General features: G+C 40.8%; 2 protein-coding genes and 2 long non-coding RNA genes across 5 annotated transcripts; 2 read left to right on the forward strand and 2 right to left on the reverse strand.

The window, feature by feature from the left end:
* The first annotated feature begins 4,019 nt into the window (after positions 1-4,019).
* Positions 4,020-4,752, forward strand: LOC115747722 (calcium-binding protein CP1). The gene has a single exon (XM_030683987.2). It carries the CDS (start codon positions 4,164-4,166, stop codon positions 4,692-4,694), a length of 531 nt encoding a protein of 176 aa, XP_030539847.2. The 5' UTR covers positions 4,020-4,163; the 3' UTR covers positions 4,695-4,752.
* Positions 4,753-4,794: 42 nt separating this feature from the next.
* Positions 4,795-5,179, reverse strand: LOC125313619. Its single transcript, XR_007197267.1, has 2 exons — positions 5,018-5,179; positions 4,795-4,850 (listed from the first exon to the last, which is right to left on the reverse strand). It is a non-coding gene; the product is annotated as an uncharacterized LOC125313619 (long non-coding RNA).
* Positions 5,180-17,429: 12,250 nt separating this feature from the next.
* Positions 17,430-18,374, reverse strand: LOC125313621. The gene is made up of 2 exons (XR_007197269.1): positions 18,252-18,374; positions 17,430-17,990 (listed from the first exon to the last, which is right to left on the reverse strand). It is a non-coding gene; the product is annotated as an uncharacterized LOC125313621 (long non-coding RNA).
* Positions 18,375-22,576: 4,202 nt separating this feature from the next.
* Positions 22,577-24,362, forward strand: LOC115747745. Of its 2 annotated transcripts, XM_048273345.1 has the most exons (4): positions 22,577-22,752; positions 22,907-23,011; positions 23,835-24,199; positions 24,298-24,362. In XM_048273345.1, exons 1-4 carry the CDS (start codon positions 22,654-22,656, stop codon positions 24,335-24,337), a joined length of 609 nt encoding a protein of 202 aa, XP_048129302.1. In that variant the 5' UTR covers positions 22,577-22,653; the 3' UTR covers positions 24,338-24,362. The 2 variants fall into 2 exon arrangements, with proteins under 2 accessions (XP_048129302.1, XP_030539868.2); XM_030684008.2 differs by having other exon boundaries at positions 22,578-22,752; positions 23,835-24,362.

The raw sequence follows: 24,362 nt of genomic DNA on the forward strand, positions 1-24,362 counted from the left end.
TGAAGTAATGGAACGACGACACTGAACATTACCACATAGTCCAGGGATTGCGTTGAACATGTATCAAAAGTCCATGGACCGCATTGAATAAATTAAAAGTTGAGGAATCATGTTGCACATAGGATTAAAGTTTATGGACCATATTGAATAAATTAAAAATTCGAAGATCACATTATATATTGCGAAGTTTATGGATTATTTGTGTCATTATTATTATTGATGAAAGGCCCAAAAATTGGGGGTCACATTGATTCAAACGTAGGGTTCTCATTAGATCCATTTTTTTTTTTTTTGGGGCCAGTCTTTCATGCCAGGTCGGACGTTTGCTACAACGTGACCACCATAAGTCGATCGTGTGGTTGCCAAAAATTGAGAAGGGAGAATTTATTCGCTAGTGCTAGAGTCCGAAAGCTTCGGTCGACACTATCTTGTCTTAGACGATTTCACTCTATTTGTCCGTCTCTAATCAATAGAACAAAAACAACGTGGACAGTCTCCATCGAACTAGCCCTATGAATAGAACGTGGAAACAAAAGACCAAAAACACAGCCTTCCATTGTTAAACCTAAGACCCATTTGATGGCTCACGAGCCCGCAGCCAAGTGTGTGGCGAAGTTGGCTTTCGATTGATTCGTGGGAAGGATTTTCTTTTTGGGTGGTGTTCCAGTCTCACGCTTTTCTAATTTAATTGGGTCGCGACGGTTCTCCTGAAGATAAGAACGCGAGGCCCTTGGATTGATCTCAGGAACCATGCTTTCACCGAGACACCGATCGATGATCATGATTTCGGGGACCATAAATAGGTTTTGGGTCGTAACCAACTCATGGTGCCAATCAAGAGTCGGTTCAAGAAAGGAACTTGCATGTGTGGATAGATACAGAAGGGATAATTGCCAAAAAAATAAAAAAAATAAAAACCCTACGGTTGACCTAAATGCTAGTTATCCTATGTGGCATGGGAGATGCTAACGTGATTTAAGAATAAATTGGCCAAATTAAAACCTTTAGGATTGAATTGGCATCCGTAAAGAAGGGTTATGATATTTTAGTAATCTTCCCGATGCGGACATATGTAGATCTTTTGAACCTTTAGGCATTGTTTGACGAGGAAAAAAAAAAAAAAAATCTTTAGGCATTGTGACTGGTAATCAAATTTCAATTGCACTCTTTTTTGACGTGTGAGTTCGGTTTGATACATTTATGAATTGGGGATGGAGCGAAAAGTCATTCATTGTCATTAGACAAAATATTACATATTAAGCAAAAGAATCATGATAAATCGACAAGTGTAAAGTTGTTGATTATTTCGTGGAAGTAAAATATTTTACACGATTTAGAACGCAGTAGAAGTTTGCTTCTCCCATTGCGGTAGTAGGTTCGTTTCTTATTGGGAGCACTACATAAGTAAAATCCCACAAACAATAGGCAGCGGGTGGGAGCATATTCTTAAAATCGCTCGGGAATTGAATCAGTTGAGATGCACAAAAACTACCCTTCTATTCGATGTTTTTAACTTTCTCGGTCATGTTAGATTCGGAACGAGCATGGGAAAAATCCCTTTATTTAGAACTTATATAACTACAGCATGACCAACAATTTTTTATCTTCTTAAGCACTCACCCCTTTGGCGTGATTAGAGTTAGAGAAATCTTAATTCATTCTGTGATGCTTGCGTAATTTAGGAAAGAAAAATTCTCAAGCCATTGTCGGCCTCTGTGACGGCCATTGTCGTAACAAGTGACGACTATCGCGCACACGATTTTGATCAAGAGTCGTTGACTTTGGGAGGCACGACCGAGAAAGCTGGAGTTGTTGGCGAACGTTCTCGGAAATGCATCACCAATCATTGCTATTCCGGAAAAAAAATAAAAAAAATAGAGGCAATTATAAAAATTTTACTTGACGTTCACCTCACAATATAAACGATACATTTACTTTCAAAACTACATGTTTACTACTTTACCTCAGAAAAATTGTTTATATTTGTTTGTAAAATTCCCTTCCATCTTTCCAAAAATGCCCCTACCAATCTTGTCACGCCCGCCCACGTCCACGCATCCCGGGCACTCCCGACGCGACGGCAAAGCCAATGGACCCGAAAGTCATCGAACTTCCCCCGCAGCTACCGCACGGTGTTGCAACCTTAGATCGGGGCCGTGGACTCCGTGGGTGACTTGCTTGAGGCTGCCAATGACTACGGCAACCTCGGATCAGTGGTCGCCAACCTTAGTTTGTACACATACAACCAGATCTCATGGTCAAAAAAATTCGCAGATTTTGGAGTTGAATGAAATTAGGTTTTGGGGGGAGAGGTGGTGGTGAACGGTGATGGCCAAGTCAAGAGGCGGCAAGGAGGTGGCTAGGGCGATGAAGGGTGGCAGGAGACACTAAAAATTACCATTTGCTTTTTTTTTTTAACTAAATAAACCATAGACCAATTTCCTTGAAATATTTTATAGGCCCATAATTTCGAGCTTCATGTTACTCCTTTCATGAGACATATTTGATCGGGGGTATCCTAATTCGGTTGATTGGAATAGCAATTTCTCATTTTTAAATTTGTAAAACCGGAATTTCGATTAAATCACCCATCGAAGTACATGAGTTGAGAGTTTTGGTATTTCAGTGGCGTGAGTTGGGGTCATTGGACCTTTTTATAAGAGGGGGTATTCTAGGCATTTTAATAGAGTTGATGTGCAGTAAGTTCGTAATTTTCATATTTAATGGAAAAAGATTTTATTTTGGCGTGATATCCTATTTTGGCCGACAACCCTTTGGCATGATAGACGAGCCAAGCTCAATTGGATCATCGAAAAACCGACAAGAAAATGTGATATTCATTTGGGGTCAAATGATTGACATCGTTCACTACAATAACCTTAGAATATACCTTCTACAAATTCCAATATGAACGGAACCTAATTTGGCAGAATATCAAAATCCAACCATAAGTCACAAAGGACAGTCGGATAGCTAAATGATTTTCGTTATTTATTATTAGAGGCAAAAGTCACCAACAATCTCAAAAATTTCAAACTTGTACATGAGTGATGCATTTACTTTTTTTCAAAGTTAGGTCAATTAGAACTGTTCAAAAAACTGCCTACATGGATGCTAAAAAACAAATGAAGTGGAAACAATATTATTTTGGTTAAAAAATCATCTTACGTAACCTTAACGTAGAGTAAATGTGTCACATAATTATAAGTATGTGTTTTTTTACGTCATAAGAAAAAATTTAGGATAATTATGTCCCAATCTAGTGTTAACGCTGTTTAGAATCGTACTTATTTTATACTAAAGTATGAGTTCCGGCTTCTACATTTTACTTACAATTCAACATCTCTTTTTAATTTCGCCTTTAATTTTGAAATTCATTTCACGTTGACCGCTTTAGTTTAGACCTAAAAGAACTTCTTACAGTGTTAAAAGTCTCTTGATATGTTTCCATGCTTTTTGGAACTTTTTTTTTTTGGTCAAAAGGTTTTTGGAACTTTAAACATCAGCTTTTTTTGGTCGATCTTTAAACATCATTTAAGAGCCGTTTAATTTAATTTGGCACTGAATCCCACCTAAAGAAATATCGATTTCCAAATATATATAAAAAAACCGAAAAGGTAGTGGGGGGATTTAATAAAAAAAAAAGGGTCAATATCAATCAATCACGAGATTTAACCCCTTTTTTCTAAGCCTAATGAGTAATAATGATCACATGTAAATCAACCATTTCAGGCCGAAATATCCATCGGTCAGACCAAACAGCTCACGCGACGGTCCAAGAGGAGGACAGCCGGGGGTCCGGGGATCACGTGCGACGACCCAGACCGTGTTCTGGACCCGATGACGTCACGACTTGCGTGTCAATCCATCACGTGCGCCCTGACGACGGCAAACCACCACGACGCGAATCGTGCCCGCCAAGCCAAACGTCCCCGACGACATTTACCCGCGGTGGCGTGATTAGAAAAAAAAAGTGGGCCCCACAGGCACCGTGTGTATATAAAACCGAGCCCCTCTCTCCCTCTGTGGAGATCTATTGTTCATCAATTTCACGTTGCGCCTTTCATTTGCAACCATACAAAAGAAGAAGAAGAGCCACAGAGCGCAAGAAGCCGCCCAGAAAGGAGACTCTCGAGATTCGTTCGGCGCACAAGATCGTCCGGATGTGCCCTTCCGACCGAAACCTCCGCCGAGAGGCCCCGGCGAGGCCCCACCTCAGGTCGGCGTTCGACGTCCTGGACGCCGACCGCGACGGCAAGATCAGCAGCGACGACCTCCGCTCCTTCTACGCCGGATTCTCCTTCGGCGAGGCTGGGGGCGGCGACGAGGACGTCCTGGCGACGATGATGGCGGTCGCGGACGCGAACCGCGACGGCTTCGTGGAGTACGAGGAGTTCGAGCGCGTGCTGGGCGGCGCGAAGGCTGCCCCGGGGAGGGCGAGGACGCGGTCGCGGGAGGCGGCGGCGGCGGCGTCGGGGGCCGGGCTCATGGAGGAAGTGTTCAGGGTGATGGACAAGGACGGGGACGGGAGGCTGAGCTACGAGGACCTGAGGAGCTACATGGCGTGGGCGGGGCTAGGCGCGAGCGAGGACGAGATCAAGGCGATGATCAGGCTGGGGGGCGGCGACGAGGCGGAGGGCGTGTCGCTGGACGGGCTGATGAAGGTTTTGGCCGTCGACGACGGCTTCTTCTGAGGGTTTTCTCTTGTTCTGAAACCCCCCCCCTTTTTTTTGCCCTCTTCCAAGGAACCATTTCTAAGGCTAATATTGCGTGATTAAAATATATTAACTTTACTTAAAACAAAATTTAGCAGAACATGTTTAAGCAATCGCTGAGAGATTGCTAAATCTCTTAATTTTTTTTATTATCGAAAAGCCAGGTATTCTCATTCACTAACAACGTTCGAAAAACAACCGGAAGGAACATCAAAACATAGCAAATTCCGAAGAATGTGAGAGGAATTAGACAAAGAATTGGGTGGGAGAAAGCCTAATCTATGTGCTTTAGCAAACTAAACCGTTTAACTTTTGTGAAATTTGTTACATCGCATTACGACAGCCAAGCCGTCGACCGACATCGGAAAATTTACTGAAATGCCATTGTACCTCCTCTGCATTATTCGCGGTAGTTGGTGGCCATGGCTTTAGTTAAATGTTTGTACAGCGAAATAGGACGGGGTCATTCTTACCAACCTGCCCGACTGCGATCGAGCCAGCGATGTGATCTGTGTGTATTAATGGGCGAAATTGCGTGCCCGAACAAGATCTCGAGAAACAAAAGGCGTGCATCGGCCCCGGTTCTCCGGTTTCGAAAAGGAGAAGAAAAACCCTAATTAGTAAATTGTTATTATTTTTCCTTTTTTATATTTGGGAAACTCTCACTTATAAGGAATAGAAGAAACAAACAAAATTTGTAAGGAATAGAATGGGGAAAAAAAAAACCTAGAAAAAGAAGAAGAAATCATTGGTTACGGGATCAATCTTGGAATCGAATCGAGAACCGCTTGGATCGGGTTGAAATGGCCGGTTCGGTTCGGTTCTCGGATGCGCTAGTTCGATTTTTGATTTCATAAAAGTGGAATCAGTGATTTTCGGTCTGATTCTTGATTCCAAGGAGGAACTCGACCGCCTGGACCAGATTGGACCGATTATTATGGTTATGCTAATAATAAGTATTATTATTACTGTTGTTATTATTTCATAAATATAAACTATTAATCCATCAGTTACTTTTTTTATTTTTTTAAGTGCAAACCTAATTTTAATTAATGTATTAAAATTAAAGTCCATGTTGTTCACCCCTATTAATAATCGACGGGTTCCATTGTATTGCCTACTGAACTCGATGGACCGGTCTGGTCCAAGGACCATCAAGTCCCATTTCCGGTTCCCGAATGGGATCGGATCGGATTGGATTGTGAACTGATCACCCCTGTCACAAATGGAGAATCGACTCTATCCCGTTTTATTTTAGATTTGGAAATAAGAATCGATCCGCACCGAAGACGATCGCCCAAAGTCTAGGATGCAATTTGAACCAACGGGTTATTTAAGAAATCTGGAATCGAAAGCTATGTATCTTCTGCCAATACATGACAAAAAAATGAGAAAGAGGGAATTGTCCTTGTCCGTATGTCCCGGCCTCTCGTCAAGAGTCTGCCTGGGTTCAGCTTGCCATGTGATCAAGTAAAGTAAAGAAAGCATCTTTGGCTATCGATGTCTCCAGTGGGCAACTTAGCCTTTTGAATAATCGAATCAGACCTCTCGTGTGATGCGGATTTGATTTCGTACAAAAGGGATCGAATTGATTCGCGAGTCTTTACTTATAGGCGTGATAGAAAATTGGTCCAGTGGATTCACGAGGGCGTATCTGACACCATTCAAATTTACATGGTTGTATCTTTTGGTCAAAGTCGAATCTCTCCTTCTCTCTCTCTCTCTCTCTCTCTCTCTCTCTCTCTCTCTCTCTCTCTCTCTCTATTATTAGTTTTTTTATTTATTTATGAAAAGCATGCCATAGTATCTTCTTTGGAACTAGCTCAAGATTTTTGAATTTTGATCTAGCAAAAGTTAAGGTAGGCGATGTGGTAGGTTTTTAAGAGTGCCGACCCGGTGAAGTTAGATCTATATAGAGGTTTACGAACCAAACCAAAGCATGCCATTGTATCTACTTTGGAACTAAGCTTTTTTGGAGCAATTTATTCTAAATTTTGTATCTAGCAAATAGTTAACGGTAGGCGATATGGTAGGTTTTTAAGAGTGCCGACCCGGTGAAGTTAGATCTATTTAGAGGTTTTAAATAATTTTAAGATTTTTGGTTTTTTAAAATTATGTGGAATACCAAAAATTATTAAAAAAATTCCAAATCCGAGCTGAATCACGCACTAAATTGGCACTATTATAAGCTTTAGGACTTAATTGGCACCAATACAAAAGGTTTGGAACTAAATTGGCATAAAAAATAGGATTGGAAAAAAAAAAGGTTTACGGTTTATGAACCGTTTCTTTTATATGAAAAGTACATCCTCGTAAACCGAACCAAACCAAATGTTGAAAATGATTCGGTGGAATGGTTTGAATTGCGTTGTTCTCACCTCTTTATCAATAGATAGGTAGATAATATGTCTGCGGCTCAAAGATGATGTAGTTGGGAGCAACGAATGATATTTCACCAAATATAGAAACAGGATTTACCATCCGCTCTAATACCAACTTGTTGGGAGCGCAAGCAGAAGTCCGATACCTTCATTAGGGGAAATCGTCTAGAGCGCGCCTAAGCTCGAGTTTGTTAATATATCCAGTTGGACTCATATTCGATTAAAAGTTTAAGACAATGAGTTATAAACCAATTGGAATATATTAACTGCTCACACCACACCACTTATCCGATGTGTGATTTCTTTAGCGCAACTTACATGAGAATTTTTTTGAGATCAAAACTCACACATGCATTTCAATAGATACATAATACAAATCACAAAGCTGATGATAATATACAAATTGCAACACTAGGGCTTGTATTGTGTTGGGAAACTCCCACTTGTGAGGAATAGAAAAAACCCACAAATTAAAAAAAAGGAAAAACGAGAAGAAGAAATCATAGGTTGTGGGATCAATCTTAGAATTGAATCGGACATGCGAAGGGGTGTGATTCATACTCCCTATTGACACAAGAGTACGGGATATCGTTGGATGTAGCCCTAGTTTAAAGGTGAACTAGAATAAACCTCGTGTCTTTATTTCTCTTTTTCACTTTTACGTTTTATTTCGTTGTTGTGGTCCACCGAATCCTAATAATGGGCTGGTTTGGTTTCATGACCACTTGGGCCGCTTCTAGAATCTACGAATGGAGAACTACCAGCACTAAAATCGATCACCCATAGTCTAGGATGCAATTTGGACCAAATGATTATTTAAGATCTAGAAGTGAAAGCTACGTCTTTTTTGCCGATACATGACAACAAATGAGAAAGAGAGAATGTCTTGTCTGTATATCCCGGCTAGGAATCATCGACACTCTTTGGGGGCCTTCGTGTCGTGTCTAACAATCTTCGACATGCTATCGACACTTGGTCGGCGCTCTATACACGCCAAGAACACGCAAGTCCAGCATTTCACCACATACATTTTGACACGTACATGATCAATTTTAAGCATTTGTCACACACACACACACACACACACACACACACACACACACACACACACACACACACACACTTAAGTCATATCCCAACCCCCGCAAAATTAATATGTTCAATCAGCCCAACATATCTAATTGTGCATCCCTAACATAAGAAGAAGAAGAAGAAGAAGAAGTTCATTACCGATATTTTTATATATACATGATAAAATATGTATTTAACATATAATATGTCAAAATGTGTTGAAATTTTCTATTTTTATAAAAATGAAGTTTCGACTTTTCATGTCGCGTGTCGGTGCTAGTTAGTGTCCCGGTCTCTCGTCAAGAATGTCTTTACCTTGTGATCAAGTAAGTAAAGAAAGCATCTTTGGTTGTCAATGTCTCCAATGGCCACTAGCCTTTTGAATAATCAAAGCCCCTTCTTGTATGATGCGAATTTGATTTCGTACAAAAGGGATGGAATCGATTGGCGACTCTTACTTGAAGGCGTGATAGAAAATTGGAGGGTCGTGGTCTCATGGACTCATGAGGGCGCATCCGACACCATTCGAATTGGACGAGAAGACTTACGCAATATGGACAAATTTACATTATTTTATCTTTTGGTCATAGTTTAATTATCTCGAGATTTTTGAATTTTGATTTAGCAAAGTTGAGGTAGGCGATTTGGTTTGCGAACTGTTTAAAAATTATACATCCCCTCGTAAACCGGACCAAACCAAATGCTGGAAATGATTCGGCTGAACGATTGAATTGTACTATGCTCACTTCTTTATGAATTGATACAAAAACTAGTATAGCATGTGGCCAAGGAGGGCTCAAAGAGCTTTATTGAGAGCGCACAATAGAAGCTCAATACATTCACTTGGAAAGATCGTTAAGAGCAAGCCCAAGTTCGAACCCGTCAACATATCTTGCTAGATTCATATTCTCTCAAAATCTTAAGCCAATAAAGTATGGGTCAACTAGGATATATTAAATGCTCACACCACATCAATTCTCCGATGCGTGACTTCTTTTGCACAACTCATATGTGCATCCGAACATATACTTAATACAAATCGCAAAGTTGATAGTAGTATACAAGTTGCAACACTAGGACTTCTATTGAGCTACCCACCCAATGACCATACACAAGACCATGTATCAATTATATATATGTATATATGCATGTCCGACCTGTATTGCAACATCACATGTAAGACCCGGCTTACATTTGACGTTCTAGTTTCATTTTTTGGGCCACAATTCTAAGTACATCCGGAATTGTCCTGCATAACTTATGCCCGGCCAACTCACTGGGCATCTTTAGGCCCAGGTTAGTGATCTCAACGTGATTTGACATATTATGAGAGGGATACAGAGGCACAAACCCTAGCCAATAAAAGTGCCACCGGCTGCTGATGCTGATATAACCGGCCTTAAGCCCAAGCCTCGGTCGATACATTCCTTAAATTCTGCTTTGTCACCGGATTAGGTGCTCTGGAAGCGTCGTTGGCGCATCTCCGACATCCTATGAATGAACCGGAATCGTATGTATGGAGAGTTGCTATTACATCGTGCGATCGGATGATGGGAACGGACAGGAAAACGCTGCTCGAGAGGAGAGCATGTAACGGAAACTCCCGGCCTGGAAGGTGTTTTGCTGGCGACAGAAAAGGGTAAATGGTCGACTTCTGGCTATTGCCGAACACCTGTTTATTCTTGTTTTGGCACATAAGACTATCAAACAAGCCTATGCAACACATACTCGTGCTGTCGTACTGTTACCGTAGGCGAGAACTCAGGTTTGTTTCAATCTTGTTTTAAGGAAAAGATGATAGGAGCCGTCAGGGAATCAGGAGAAAAGTCTCTCTCGTCGTTCTCGATCTAAGCTGCCCTCGAAACATAACTGACCAACCTGTTCAAGTTCACTAGAGCCTTCGAGTTGCCTAATGAACATACATTCTAATCCCATCTATTGCGAGTCAACAGCCTCCAAATTTCAACCACCAAATGGTTCAGCATTCTCTTCGATTAAAGGAATTGCATCCGTTCATTAGTGATTACATACGCCATTCCACTGCTTATCTTTTGAACTGTTTGGCCATAATTTACTTGCAGAATACTTCCTCCTGGTTCCAATTTTCTAGATATTTCTATTGCTATGATTGTTGGATTACATTCACGGAGTCATCCTTCCCAAGAGCTCTTAATTCAAAGTAAGTGAGTGAGCTGAGAGAATACTGCATTATCAACAGCAAGATACCTAACTCGAGTGCAATTTTTACTCATGAAGGAGCTTAATTAGCTACAAGGACCATGAAGAAATAGTAGACCATGAATAGTCTATTTCGTATGAGCAGTGAATATTTGTAATGAGCTTCTTAGATATGTAACAGGCATTGTTGTATGCTGGGGTCAGATAATATTATCGACCTAACTTCTGAAAGGGTGCTCAGTTGGAATCGGCTTTTAACTAATGATTCTTGCGTCATTCTCGAGCGGGATCGGGGACTTTTGGGTACGCCTTCCCCGCCTGACGTTATCACCACTGATGTGCTAATGACAGGCATGGAGGTATGGGAAGGGGACCTAGTTTTTGGAGTCCCCCACCCTGTCGGAACACTTTTAAATCAAACAATGAATGGCTTTTTAAGGATGATCAGGCTTAGACAAGGACACTTAAGCTGTTCATCATCGATCAACTCTATTTTAAAGTCTGTAAGCACTAATGTACTCTTCACTTATTGCAGAATAGAGAATTACCCAAGTCTTTGACTCTCTTTCTAGAGCAAGAGGTGTCGAGTTTGAGGACTCGAATCTGATTTCTCGCACCCACTTTTACCGATTTTTGGGCTAACCATTCTTTGTACATACATCTCAGGTTCCACATGTTCTTTCATCCACGCATGTATTGAATTTGCATGATTCAGTCCCTTCCTGTGCCGAGGAGGATCAGAAGTATGGTATAATCAATGTCATTTCCCAAAAACTTGAGCTTCCAAAATAAATGGTTGCACATTTAAAGTTAAGTCTTACTCACACCCAAAGAAGTTTTACGAAGGATTATTAGCAGTTTGTAATGAAGAAACCGTTCCATAGAGAAAATTTGTATCGCTGTGGTGATATTATGCGTAATGTTGGACCACTGTCATAATGGTAGGAGTGTTATCCGGTGATTAAATTCTCGCGGAGAAGCGAATGAAGATTAGCTGATGAAAAACAGACCTTTTATCTAATGCTGCGTTTACACATGAAGGTAAATATATGGATATTCGATGCGAGTGATTGACGTGATTTTAAGGCCAGTTTACAACAAGAACTCCCGTAGATTTGACAATGCAAAGAACGCCAAACATGAAAATCCTTGAAACACGCAGCAATTGTCATTGAGCCTTATGTTCGATCTCTTCATTTCGACTACGAACCTCTAGAAACGAAAACACAAAGACCGTTATATTTTAGAAAGTAGCTAGTTTGATCGTGCATATGAATGACTCCAAGGTACATTGGCGGGATAGACGCATCAGCATCCTTAGATCTGAAGGAACTTCGAAGGAAGCTCCTAACTGTATACAATGTGCAAATTAAGCCGAATAATGACGCAAATGTAGCCTCGGTTCCATAATTTGATGAAACGAGCAGTCGGGGGAAGTCAATATTGCTGCTCCATCTTTTAGGGTTTCCATCGAGTGAGATTATATCTCCCTTTCTTTATCGTCCAATCCAACATCGAGAGTTTTCGTTGAACCAAATATACTTAACCTAATCAACCTCTGCCTGCATGTAAGAGAATATAAGATGTTACTCATCGCTCTCTTCGGTACCTGATTATCTCTCGTCACATCGTTTGCTTAATCTTGAAGTTTCAGAGGAGACATGCTATTATAACCACATAAAACCAAGCTACAGCCAGGATTCTTTATTTCCATATGCTGTAGTACACAGAACACATAGCAGGTATGGCCTAAGGCCAGCTATGATCATGACATATATGTTGCGTCACACATAAATCGCACAAGAGAGACACCACAAGGGTACGAAGAAGCTGATCATTTCAACTTTCTGGTGGAAATCAACATGTCATCTATGCTTTTAAACATGAGTTTTCCCAACTTATTCATTCATCGCTATACCTATAATTTTACATTGCGACTGACCATTCCCACCTCCAGGTGGAGCGGTACTAGGGGCCTGTGATGAAATGGTGAGAACTATCGCCGTCGGAGTCAACCGGAGTGCTTGAGTAGGTGTTATATCCATCGTTCTTCTCCCGCTGGGGCCCGGTTTTAGCGTCGGTGTTGCCTGTAGTGGTAGCAGTGGTAGGAGTAGAAGAAGTACTAGAAGTGCTCGTGGAACCGGGGGTCTTGCTTGAAGCAGTAGTAGCGGTGGAGGTAGAAGAAATGGTAGCATCGCTACTGCCAGCATTAGCTTTGCGGCCTGTGCTCGCATCAGCGAGCCGACGCCCCTGCAGATTCTTGGGCTTTGCATCGGCTTGTAGAGCTGCCGCGACCAGCACGAGGACAAGGAAGAGCACAAATGCTGCCTTCATGATTGGATTCAGTTACTTGACCCCTGAAAGGGTGGATTTACATTCATGCAATTGATCGTCCGACAAAAACCGTATGATCTCTTTTCCATGGAGGCGATAAAAAGATGATCTACGACCTATTGATTCTAATGAAAACCCTTTTTCTCAATTAATTTTTGCTAAAGAAAAATGTGGTAATTAACTTAACCCGAAGCCGCTTAAGCATGTTCTTGATAAGATGAGGTATGATACAGGAAGAAGATATTTGAAATCAAGGGTTTTGCTTGGACATACCAGATTATGTGGCGAGGGAGTGTCTCCACTTGGTGCGATGATCTGGTGGTCCTTCGCGTCGAATTTATAGACGAGTGAATTTCTTCTGTTGCTAGGGTTAGAGAACACAGGATGCTCATCAGATAAGAACTAAGCAACTCGAATCTTTCTTTAGGAAAAGCAGATTTAGAGTGGGGGGGAATCACAGTGTTGCTGCACCACTAGAACAGGTTAAGCCACCAAAGAAGTAATCATGATTAAGATTGATAATGTCCATCAAACTCGTGGGTTGGCATTCAAAAGATTTCGTGATTATTGAGGGGCAATGTCCCCATTCTAGGGTTCATATATGGGAGTCATGAGATGATGATTTTCGCTTTTTCTGTCAGCAATTATTACATGACACTACGTTGAACTTTGCTAACTGGGAGAGTACGAATTCTAACTAGAGACATAACTGGGATCAAAGGGCATGGTTAAAGTTAATTATTGTTAGGTAGTTGGTTCTCTTTAAACGGCCATTAACGGTCCATGTCCAAAGGATGATCACGTGGTAAAGATTTGTCAATTACATGCATCGTTAACGTGGGAATAGCATGAAAAACAGGAGCATAAACACCCTTTAGGTCAGAATTTCATTGCATTCTCACACTCACAATGCATTAGTTAATCAACTAATATCTAGGAATATGGGTTATGTACTCTTCACTAAATCGGTCCTCTGACACACAAGATCCATTTTTACTTTTTGATTTTTTAAACTTCGACATTTCTATAATGACGCAAAACAATTTTCACAATCTATAAATTAGGACATGGAATTTCACATATAATTCATTATGATTAACTTAAACAATATTTTGAATTTTGGGGAGAAAGTAAGATAAAAATGTACCTTTTTATTTCAAAATAGTGTAAAAATATGCAAGTCAAATTAGTATTAGGTTGGGATAGGTATAGAAACAAGACTTAAGGTTTTAATTTTGTTAAATCAAGGGTTTAAGATCTTAAGAAAGCCACAATGAAATCCCAAGCTCACCCTAGGTGGAATCGGGCATCGAAAATGACACTTGACAAAATGACCAACTATTGCACCGGAATCGCTTTTGGTTTTATTTTCCTCTCGCAAATTCCACGGACAAGGAGCTCGAGGCCCGATTGAAGCTATGTAAAATCCTTAATTCTTTAATTGACAAAAAAAGAATCTACAATTCTCAATTGACTAACGACCTAAATGTTAGCTCTTGTTTTTGCAATTATCCCAAAGCTTTGTTGTCAAGCATAGAAAAAGGGGTACCAAACATCTTAGAGAGAAATCTTATGAAGGATTCCCATATTATTTTGTGAGAAATGGAGCATTGACATTGTAGATTCACGACTCGGTATGTATAAAGAGCTTGTAGATGATAGAATGATCCACAATTTGCATTCAAATGGACAAAAGTTTACATGTACAATAATTTGGGCATGTATATGTACATGGACTATTTACGCATGCGCTTTGCTATGTATCTAGTCTTGAAGTTTAAGTTCAAGACATGATTTCACAATCACGTATAACCAAGCCAGGGCAAAGTTTTCTTCAGTTTTCTGTATCTCCTAGTACACAAGAGAGACCACACACTTATAGGCAACACAAAAGCTGATATATTCGAACATTCCAGTGGAAATCGACATGCGACATGCTTATGATCTAGGCTTCAAACATGAGTTCCCCAACTTATTCATTCATTTGCCTCGCCTATGTTTTACATTGAGGTCGACCATCCCAACCTCCAATACAAGCAGTCTAGCGGTCTACTAAGAAATGGCGAGAACTATCAAAACCACTGGGAACAGTGTTGTCAACATCGGCCGGAGCGCTTGGGTAGTCACAACTGAAATAACCGTTGCTGTTCTCATGTTCGACCCTATTGTTTGTAGCGGTAGAAAGTGGCAACCCATTGATCCGGTGTCTTGCTTGAATTAGTAGCAGTATAAGAAACCGTAGCATCGCTACCGCCATCACAAGCTTTGAGGTCCAATTGCTTGTGGGCAGGTAGAGCTGCCATGATCAGCACGAGGATGAGGAAGAGCGCAAATACCATCTTCATGGTTGTATCCAGGTGCTCAACCCCGAAAGGATATAGCATTCACATCATGACCATCCAAAAATAATGGAGCGATTCGTTTAGGAAGCAATGAGGACGATTGTAAGACCTATCGATTCAGATCAAAACATTTCTCAATTCCCCCCACGAACAGGCTCAAAAAGGGGGTACCAGACAAAACTCAAGACCACTTAAAGTTCTTCTTGATATTAGCTGAGGCATGATACTGAAAGAAGATATTAGAATTCTAGGGTTTCGCTGGCCATCCTAGGTCATGTAACGAGGGAATTCTCTGCTCGTGTCAAGCTACGTGTTGTCCATTATGTGCAACTTATAGGCGAGTGAAATTCTTCTGTTGCTAGGGTTTAGAGATGACAGCACGTAGATCATCACCAGATCATAAGCTACAAAAAAGCACTTACGGGGATAACAAAGAAAAGAGGGCAAGTTTCGAGTGGGGGGCTCACAATGCTGCTTCACCATTGGAAGAGAGGTCAAGCCACCGAAGAAGTAATCATGATAAAGATTGATAATTCAGGCAACTCGTGAGTTGAATTCAATTTCTTTATCATTTTACCGAGCAACAGTGTCCCCATTCAACCAGTGAGTTCAACTCGAGATCATGGGAGTGAGGAGATCAAAGGTGAAATCTTGTTCTGTCTGCAATAATTACATGACAATGGATTGAACGATGTGAACCTGGAGGACAGATTTCAGTAAAGACAACGTTGGTATCAAAGGGCGTGGTTAGGTTCTTTTTAATGGCCACCAACGGTTTATTATCCTAGTATTGTCACGTGGTAAAGTGCTAATTACATGCATCATCTCGTCGTTAAAGTGTGACTAGCGAGAAGAACAGCAGCTTAAAATCGACTTTGCATTAGCCTTTCATAGCATTCACAGTCACAACTTTAAGTTAAGTGATAGAATGACGTCTAAATTAGCAACAACATACAAAAGTATTACAACTGTTGGAGGACATTGATCTACTAAGTCTGTTCAACGCTTGCTATAAATTTTTTGGGGGAAAAGTTCCACACTACTGGCAGAATATTAAGAGTCAGCTTTCTTCTGTTCTTTTATGAAGAGTTTCGTGCTCCAATATGCTCTCGCAATATGGAGTTAGAAAGCTCTATCTATCGAGTTTCTAATTTATCAATCTTGATGCAATTTGGAGTCTTTTAGAGGAAAGAATGCTCAATTTGCCGAGTGATGCTCAGTCTACTCAAGAATGAGTCCTTCTAGGAGTTACTCCTATATGATTATATTTTGTTCCTAGAGTCATCTTGAGTCGAGAGTCGATGTTCTTCTTTATGTTTTGATCAGGATTGTTGGTCCTACTTTTCCAAACTTGCCTATGCTTTGAGGTTGCTCTAAATTGAGTCTGTTTAAACTCCTCTAAGATTTTTTTTATGGTTAAAAGATTTTATCTTAATGAGTTTCATGACTGTACTCTTGGATTAGAGTTTTATCTTAACTCTATATCGGTCTTATTGACTCCATTAAGTGGGTGAGTTACACGCCATTTATCCTCGGATGAATTCTTTCGGCGGTGCGCATTTGCCCTATCATATCCCCGGTGTCATATGGTGGATTCCTTAGGTGGTGAACATTTATTTTGTCGCACTTTTACAGCCTTCTAAATCTCCTACCACTCCGGTCTCATCAACTATCTTGCTTCTACACATGCCATTGGCACATGATATAAGTAATCAACAAAATACTAAGGATCAACCTAAGTAAACACTATGCGTTTGGTTCAACTTTTTCAAGGAGTTTTGGAGAAATGCAAAGCAGTTTAGCCTAAGCATTTTAGCTTTGGATCGTCCTAACTATATCTCTCTTCCTATCTTATCCTTCCTTTCTATTTTTTTTCTTTTTCTTCTAAAAATACAAGATATCTAAACCTTTCGACTTGACTAATCCTCACGAGTCCATGCGACACACCCCATTCACATTCATCAAGTATGGCTCATTGTGATTTGATTACAAGATTTATCGTATCCAAACTAATTGTTTAACTACTCAACCAAGTTTACAAAGGATGCACGCATAGTTCCTCCTCCATTCCAATGCCAAAAGATTTTATTGGAGCCGAATGCTTTACCTAATAAATCTTCGCCCTCGGAGACATAACTCGACACTTCTTTGTACGATAATCTCTTGTATCCCCTAAATCCTTTCCCGGCCCTTTTCATTTAATCTTGAAATTTGGGAGTCAAGAAGTTTTCATAACCACACAAAACCAAGCTAGGGCCAGGTTTCTTTATTCATCAATTTTTAGTACACATACGATACATATATCTATAGCAGATTGGCCTGAGAGCCAGCTGATTATATATAATGTTGCAGCATACATATAAATCTCAGAATAGACAATATGGGTACACAAACGTTTCTCTTTTTTCCTTTGTTTGTGGTTCAGAGGATACGCACAAAAGCTTATCGACTTTCCGGTGGATCTCAAGGTGCGCCATACTCAAGATCTATGCTTCAGACATGAATTTGCCGACTTATTCATTTTCATTACTACCTATAATTCCCATTGACACTGACCAGTCCAGCCTCCAAGTCGATCAGTTCGGCCTCCTCATGACCTGTCTTTTATCTCATGGTGAGAACTATCGGGATCGGTGCTAGCCGGAGTGCTCGAGTAGTTACCATAACCGGCGTTCTTCTCATGTTGTTGGGGCCCGGTTTCAGCATCCGTGTTGCTTGTAGCAGTAGCAACAGGAGTAGAAGCACTTGTATCACTCAGGGATCCGGTAGTTTTGCTTGAAGCAGCAGCAGCAGTAGTAGCGGCAGCATTGGTAGAAACGGTAGCATCACTAACGCCAACACTAGCTTTGCGGCCCACGCTCGTGTCACCGAGCCGACGCTCTGCATTGGCATGTAGAGCTGCCATGGTCAGTACGAGCACAAGGAAGAGCGCAAACATCACCTTCATGATTGGATTCAGTAGCTGGACTCTGAAAGACGGACTTTATACAATCATTTCGGGATGATCCAATAATAACAGAACTTTTTCTTCAAACGAAGCTATAAAGACGCCGGTTTAAGACCTATCGATTTCGACAGGAAGCATTTCTCAACTTCCTTACACGTATAATGCCAAGATTTCAAAACTGAGTAACCAATACAACTTGAAAGGGATTGGACATGCTTCTTGATTCTGGATGAGTTGCAGTGCTGAAAGAAGACATTAAAATCTAGGGTTTTGTCAGACATACCGGTTTCTACTGCGGAGGAATCTCTACTCGGTGTGTTGATGGCCTGTTGATCATATTGTTGTGCAATTTATAGGGAAGTAGTACTGTGCTGTTGCTAGGGTTGGGGAAGAATGCATTTCTTCATCAAATGAACACTCCAAAAGTGCTCTAGAAAAATAAAGAGGAAAGAAAAAGCAAGTTTAGAGTGGGGGATTCACAATGTTGCTGCACCATTGGAAGAGGGATAAGGCACCCAAGAAACTAATCATGATTAAGATGGATAATTAAGGCAACTCGTGTGATGACATTCAAACAGTTTATGATTATTGAGGAGTTTATATATCCCCGTTCTAGGGTTCATCAGCAATGGGTGTAATGAGATGAAAGGTGAAATCTTTTTCCATCTGATGGGTGTCATGAGATGAAAGGCAAAATCTTTTTCCACCAGCAATTATTGCATGAAGATACATACATTAAACTATGCTAACGGGAGGACAAATTTTACTCCGGACAAAATTGGGGTCCGAGGGGTGTGGGTTAACGTTAATAATTGTTAGGTAGGTAGGTTCTATTTAACGGCCATCAACTGTTTAATGTCCTAGTATTATCACGAGGTGAAAGTGTTAATAATAACATGCATTCTTTGATGGGAGATTCCGCGAGAATAGTAGTCATAAAACAACTTAAAATCGAGTTTTTCATTGCATGCTCACAGTTGTAGCGCATTAATCACTAGGCATGCGGTGAATCGTTCTAAGGGTAAAACTTCGTTAAGATCTTCATTAAGATTAATACATGAGCCATGTAGCTGTTGGTTAGCACTCTCTCTTTAACCCAGCCGCTACTGTAGCTACCACCGTAACCATCGATAATATTACTCTCGCCAACAACCAGCATGTCCACAGTCACTATTGCTAGTGACTACTCAACCAACGCGATGCTGTGTTCGGTCCCTGATCGAAACCAGAGCTCTCCATAACAGATCTCGTGATGGAGAAAAGAGGGCCAGATTTGCTTGTTATCAAGTCGGCAAAGAGCGACAAACTCAGAAATAGAAATCAGAAGGAGACCCAGATTGACGGGGAGGGGGGGAAAACAAAGCACACATCGAGATATTGATGGTCAAGAGGCCTTCCCTACTTAACTTTTCATAAAGGATCTACTTAAACTTGATAGTTCTAGACCTACTTAACTTTCTGCTAATGACAAATGTGAGAACATATACATGGTGTGACTGAATGAAACACCTAGAGAGTACTTGGAGTTGACTAACTGCTATTACCGGTCTTAGGGTTTTACATAAGAGAGAAGACTGATAGCAAAATGAAATTATTGAACAGAGAGGGCGATTGAAAGAATCTAACTAATAGGAAGTATATACAAATGTAGGTATTGATAGTTTGATTTGGCACCATGTCTTGCCTGGGAAATAAATTAGTCCAAATCATCGATACGGCCGTAACAAGACTTTCACTTTAAGAAATGTGGAATATCGTATATCGATTCTACTTAATGCGATCTCTTCAACGGTGAGCCACGAAAAAAAAAAGTTACTGCTTTTTCCTTTGTATTCTTGAGTGAATACCCTAACATTGACAGAACTATAGATGGGGACTCGATCTGCTCGCGACCATTTGACTCAGAAATTACCGCCCGATCCCGAATGCGAGGGAAAGAACATCATGTTCATCCGCTGCAAGTGGTGGCTGAGATGGCCACAACTGAAGTGGCCGTCGTCATCTGCCATTAAGAGTCCTTGGATAAGTGTTCTAACATCAAACGGAGTAAATCCTCAATTGGTGATTCATGACAACATGCAATCTCAAGATCTCAATGAGGAGATCAATTAATACATCCGAATTGGGCCTTTATTGAAAGGAAATGTTGATTAATCAGTATCTTCTCTATCACTGGAAAGATGATCCATGCTTGTTAATGGATAGATTTCTACGGGTCGGGTTATGTGTCGAGCATAAAGGCCCTTATCTAGCCCTACAATCATTAAAACAATATCAACTCTTATTGTCAATGATGAGTGTGATTTCATATTACATTGTCCGAGTATTGAAAATGAAAATCATCAGAAGTGATCATTAAGAAAAACTAAGTTATGCAATAGAGATTTCTCTTGACTTCTTGCAGATAATTTGCAGGATAATTGTTTAGGGTGTTAAACCCTATAACAGCTCAAAAGATTGCAGACGCCCAAGTCTTTGTTAATTTGGCCGAGCGCAGGGTCTAGGATGATTATATTTCTTCTTTTACTTTTGTCAAGTGCGTAAACGTGGCTAAAACTAAGAAGCGAAGACTCTCATAAGTGAGATCGACACAAAATTTTACTCATGACAAGCCTCTCCATCTTAGTTATGGTATTCGCAAAACGCTAAGTATCTACGAGTTTCAACTCGATGCACTTCAACTATGTCTTGATTACTGGAATGTGTTGCTCAACGGTTCGTTAGATAGTTGCTGTAATGTTGCAATTTGGTGAGCTGCCAAGCTATTGGACATTACTACCTAGTAATTTTTATGTATGATCGGTCTACCATCATCCCATCGACCCAAGCAAGATTAGCAGCCTCATGTTATGAGCGTATCGTGAGAATTCTCGGTCGAGGCATCCGTAGGACCGCCTCAATAGGTGCCGGGTTAAGTTGATTTAGAGTCGGTTTAGATTTGGGGGAGATTGACCCCGAATTGGCTTAGTTTGGTACCAAAACCTTCGTTCTTGGTGTTGTCGCTAGAAGCGAGTGATTAGGTCCCGACAGAACTAGTCCGGTCACTCTTGCTTCTAGAACCGGTGAGAGTTTGCACTACTAGCATCAGCGAGATTCGCCAATACCAACTCAAGGACAAAGCGGACTGCAAGTACAGTCTTCATAATCGGAATCAATCGCCTAACCGTAGAAAGGATGGATTAACTAGAACACAATGGCGATCATATGATAGCACAAGATTATTGTTTTTTTTTTAATGTTTTTGGAACATCTATCATTTGCAACAAGGATCATTCGTCAATGCGCACCATTCTTCGAAGAGTGAAATTGATCTATTGCTAGGGTTGTCAACTAAAGAATGGATGCCTCTAGCATATAAAAGCTCTAGAACAACTTGGAAAAGGGCAAAAAAGGAAAAGGAAAAAAAGAGCAAGTTTGAAGTGGGGTGATCTTCGACAAAAAAATAATAATAATAAAGTGGGGTGATCACTCTATTGCTGCACCATTGGAAAAGGTTTAAGCCACGCCCAAGAAGTAATGATGACTAAGATTTGATACCATCTAATGCAACTATTTGGGTTCAAATATTTATTTCTTTTGGAGGTCCGTGAAATTGAGACGAATAGCCTTACGAATGATGTAACGATAGGATCAATTCATAACTCAAAATTCGTATGTAAACTCATCATGTTTCGGACGAGGTCAAATATGCAACCTAATGTGTTGTAGCACATGCGATTTGTGAGCGAGTTGACCTAGTGGATTGAGCATAGGCAGTACTCACTATCTTTTAGGGTCCGAGTAATAGTGGGAAAAATTATCAAAAAAGTAATAAATCTATTGTAATTGTGTAAATTTAGTCCATCCAACCAATTTCGATCGACTCATGACATAAATTTTTTTATTTTTTTTTCCTTCCCTCTTCTTCCTCAAGCAAGCAAGGGTGAGCCTCACTAGCCTAGATCTGGCCTCAGCCTCGCTCTAGCTGGGCGAGATGAGCTCGCCTAAGGCCGGCAAGGTTGAACTTGTCGGCATTGCCTCCGGCCGATTGCTGATGTTTAGTGAGGCCCGAAGAGGAAGAAGAAAGAAGAAAAAATTAAAAAAAAGGAAAAGTAATATAAAAAAATTAGAATACTGTCCAAAATTGGTCGGATGAACTGAATTTGCACAATTGCAAAAAGTTTGGAACTAAATTAACACAATTACAATAAGTTTAGAACTTTTTTGATAATTTTCTCGGGAATAATGGAAGTAGTAAAATCAAAAGTGAAATCTTTCCTCGATTAATATCGTCGGATCACGACCTGGGAAAATTTGCGAAACAATCAAGAAAGAAAAGTTGAAGATGGAAAAATTGGATTCCCTGTATACTTATTGTAATAATACCCAACTAAAAGAAGTTATAAACTTCTGTTGAAAAAATAACGAATTACATTTTCGAATGCACTTAAAAGATGACACGTGTCGTCGATGCATGACGTAACAGTCTTATTCGAAATGGGACGTTCATAATCACGGCATTTTCAAAGAAGATTTCCTATAATTATTTTGAATATTTCTTCATTCATCCTCTTTAATTTATTAGTCGTGTAGTTTTTTTACCTTAATTATTTTCACGAACTATTTAGAGCTACGATCGGCTCAGTTTCGCGCCACGCTCACGCTTGAGAGAGAGAGAGAGAGAGAGAGAGAGGGAGGGAGAAGAGATGAGGGACCAGAAGACGCCATTGAAGGAGAGCTCGCGCTCCCCGGCTCTCAATCGCAAATCGAACTCCGGCGAAACTCCGGCGAAGAAACCTGCACAGGTAACGGTTTTCATTTTCCTTCCTGAGCGCTCGATTCAGCTCCATTGCACTCGCGAAGGTCTCTCTCGCGCTTACGAATCGCCATCGTTCGCGTCAATCGGTTCAAAGTCGGCTCGCGTGTGCTAAAGCACTTGCTCGTGCTCCGACTCTTCAGTTGCTGAAGAAGACCTCGACCGCCGAAGGAACGTCGAAGAAATCGATCGATCTGTCCTCCGTCTCCGAGATTTCAGACATTCATCGCGATGATGAGACCGCCGAGGTAACGATTTGCTTCGCCTTGGTAATTTCGGGATAGGTGGATCGTTTTTGACTGATTTGCATGATCTGCGTGAACATAGTCGCAGCGGAGGCTTTTCCGTTGCAAATTGCGGATTCTTCGGAGAGTTGTGCCTGAGCTTATGGTCCTCTTTCGCGTTTTAGCCATAGTCAACGTCGATCACAGATATGAATGTGTCGTGGTACCTCTGCCTAGGGGAAACATTTCCAGTGATGCGACGGATTTGCAAATTGAATTGTGTCTTTCTGCCGTTAATGCTGCTGTCATATTTTCGACTTAGGTCTACTGTTTCATGAAAGAGAAAGGTAAAGGTTATAGCAATTTGGATTCGCAAAGATTTGCTTGATCGCGAAGGTTTTAAGTGCAGCATCTAGATATAAAATCTTATGCTCATTCCCCAGATGAAATGCTTGATATTACGACTCGATAGAAACTTGTTGCTCAAAGAATGCAAGAGCAGAACGAGATACTTTGATTGTGGTCAGTTCTTGAGAGTTTCAATCATGTGCTTCAGACACTGATGAACAGATTTAGGATGTTATCGTTAGCTTGTATCATCCGAGAATTGCATTTTGAAAGGCTCATGAACTAGTTTTTAAGGGGGCTACACTTGAAAAAGGTTCCTTGGTGGTTGATTCACCGTGGTTCCTTATTCTCACCTTTTGTATTTGGGATTGCGAATAATTTGTTCTGAGCATTCAGTAGTTTTCACCAGCTTTCATCCACTATTCTTCGCCAGATAATACTAGATGATCCGGAGATCGCCTGACATTATCTCACCAGTTTTATGCCAACCTGTTCACAGATCGTCATGCAAGCATTTGACCCTTCACCTTCTGTGGGATCTGTTTCGCCTGATCTCAGCTTCTCGTCGGAGATCACAGGTGATGATGGGAGTTTTCTGTTGGATACCTGTGATTCCAGTAAGCCAGGCAATTCCAAGATTGGTTTTCTTGATGCAAAATTTTCAGCCAATCTTCTCACAGCAGCTCGAGCACGGGTCTTAAAGTCGCTCAATGTGAACCGTCAGTCGGTGAAGCTTTTAGAAAGAGCAATGAATCAAGTGGATGGGCTTCATAATCCACCTGGAAAGAGAACTTGCTCGGGCGAACTCGCTTCCTTCAATATCCACCTTTACCTTTTTATACTTCTCATATGGATACTTGCAATGTCAGCGTTTTTCTTCTACAATGCTGAATCTCAAAGCATGTCTTTTGGCCCTTCGCCCACTTAAGGTGTAAGTTTCCATGCTTATTGTGCTATGATGGCGAAAACTGTAGGGTTGATCCCATTGCTGCTCTTCTGTAAAGATGATCCAAACATTTGTTTGATA

The sequence above is a fragment of the Rhodamnia argentea genome, chromosome 1, assembly GCF_020921035.1.
Source record: "Rhodamnia argentea isolate NSW1041297 chromosome 1, ASM2092103v1, whole genome shotgun sequence".
NCBI lineage: Eukaryota > Viridiplantae > Streptophyta > Magnoliopsida > Myrtales > Myrtaceae > Rhodamnia > Rhodamnia argentea.

Coding starts and splice junctions, on each gene's coding strand:
- LOC115747722 (XM_030683987.2), top strand. CDS start 4,164: ATGTGCCCTTCCGACCGAAACCTCCGCCGAGAGGCCCCGGCGAGGCCC.
- LOC115747745 (XM_030684008.2), top strand. CDS start 22,654: ATGAGGGACCAGAAGACGCCATTGAAGGAGAGCTCGCGCTCCCCGGCT. Junction 22,753..22,906: donor CGGCGAAGAAACCTGCACAG/GTAACGGTTTTC, acceptor CCGACTCTTCAG/TTGCTGAAGAAGACCTCGAC. Junction 23,012..23,834: donor GCGATGATGAGACCGCCGAG/GTAACGATTTGC, acceptor ACCTGTTCACAG/ATCGTCATGCAAGCATTTGA.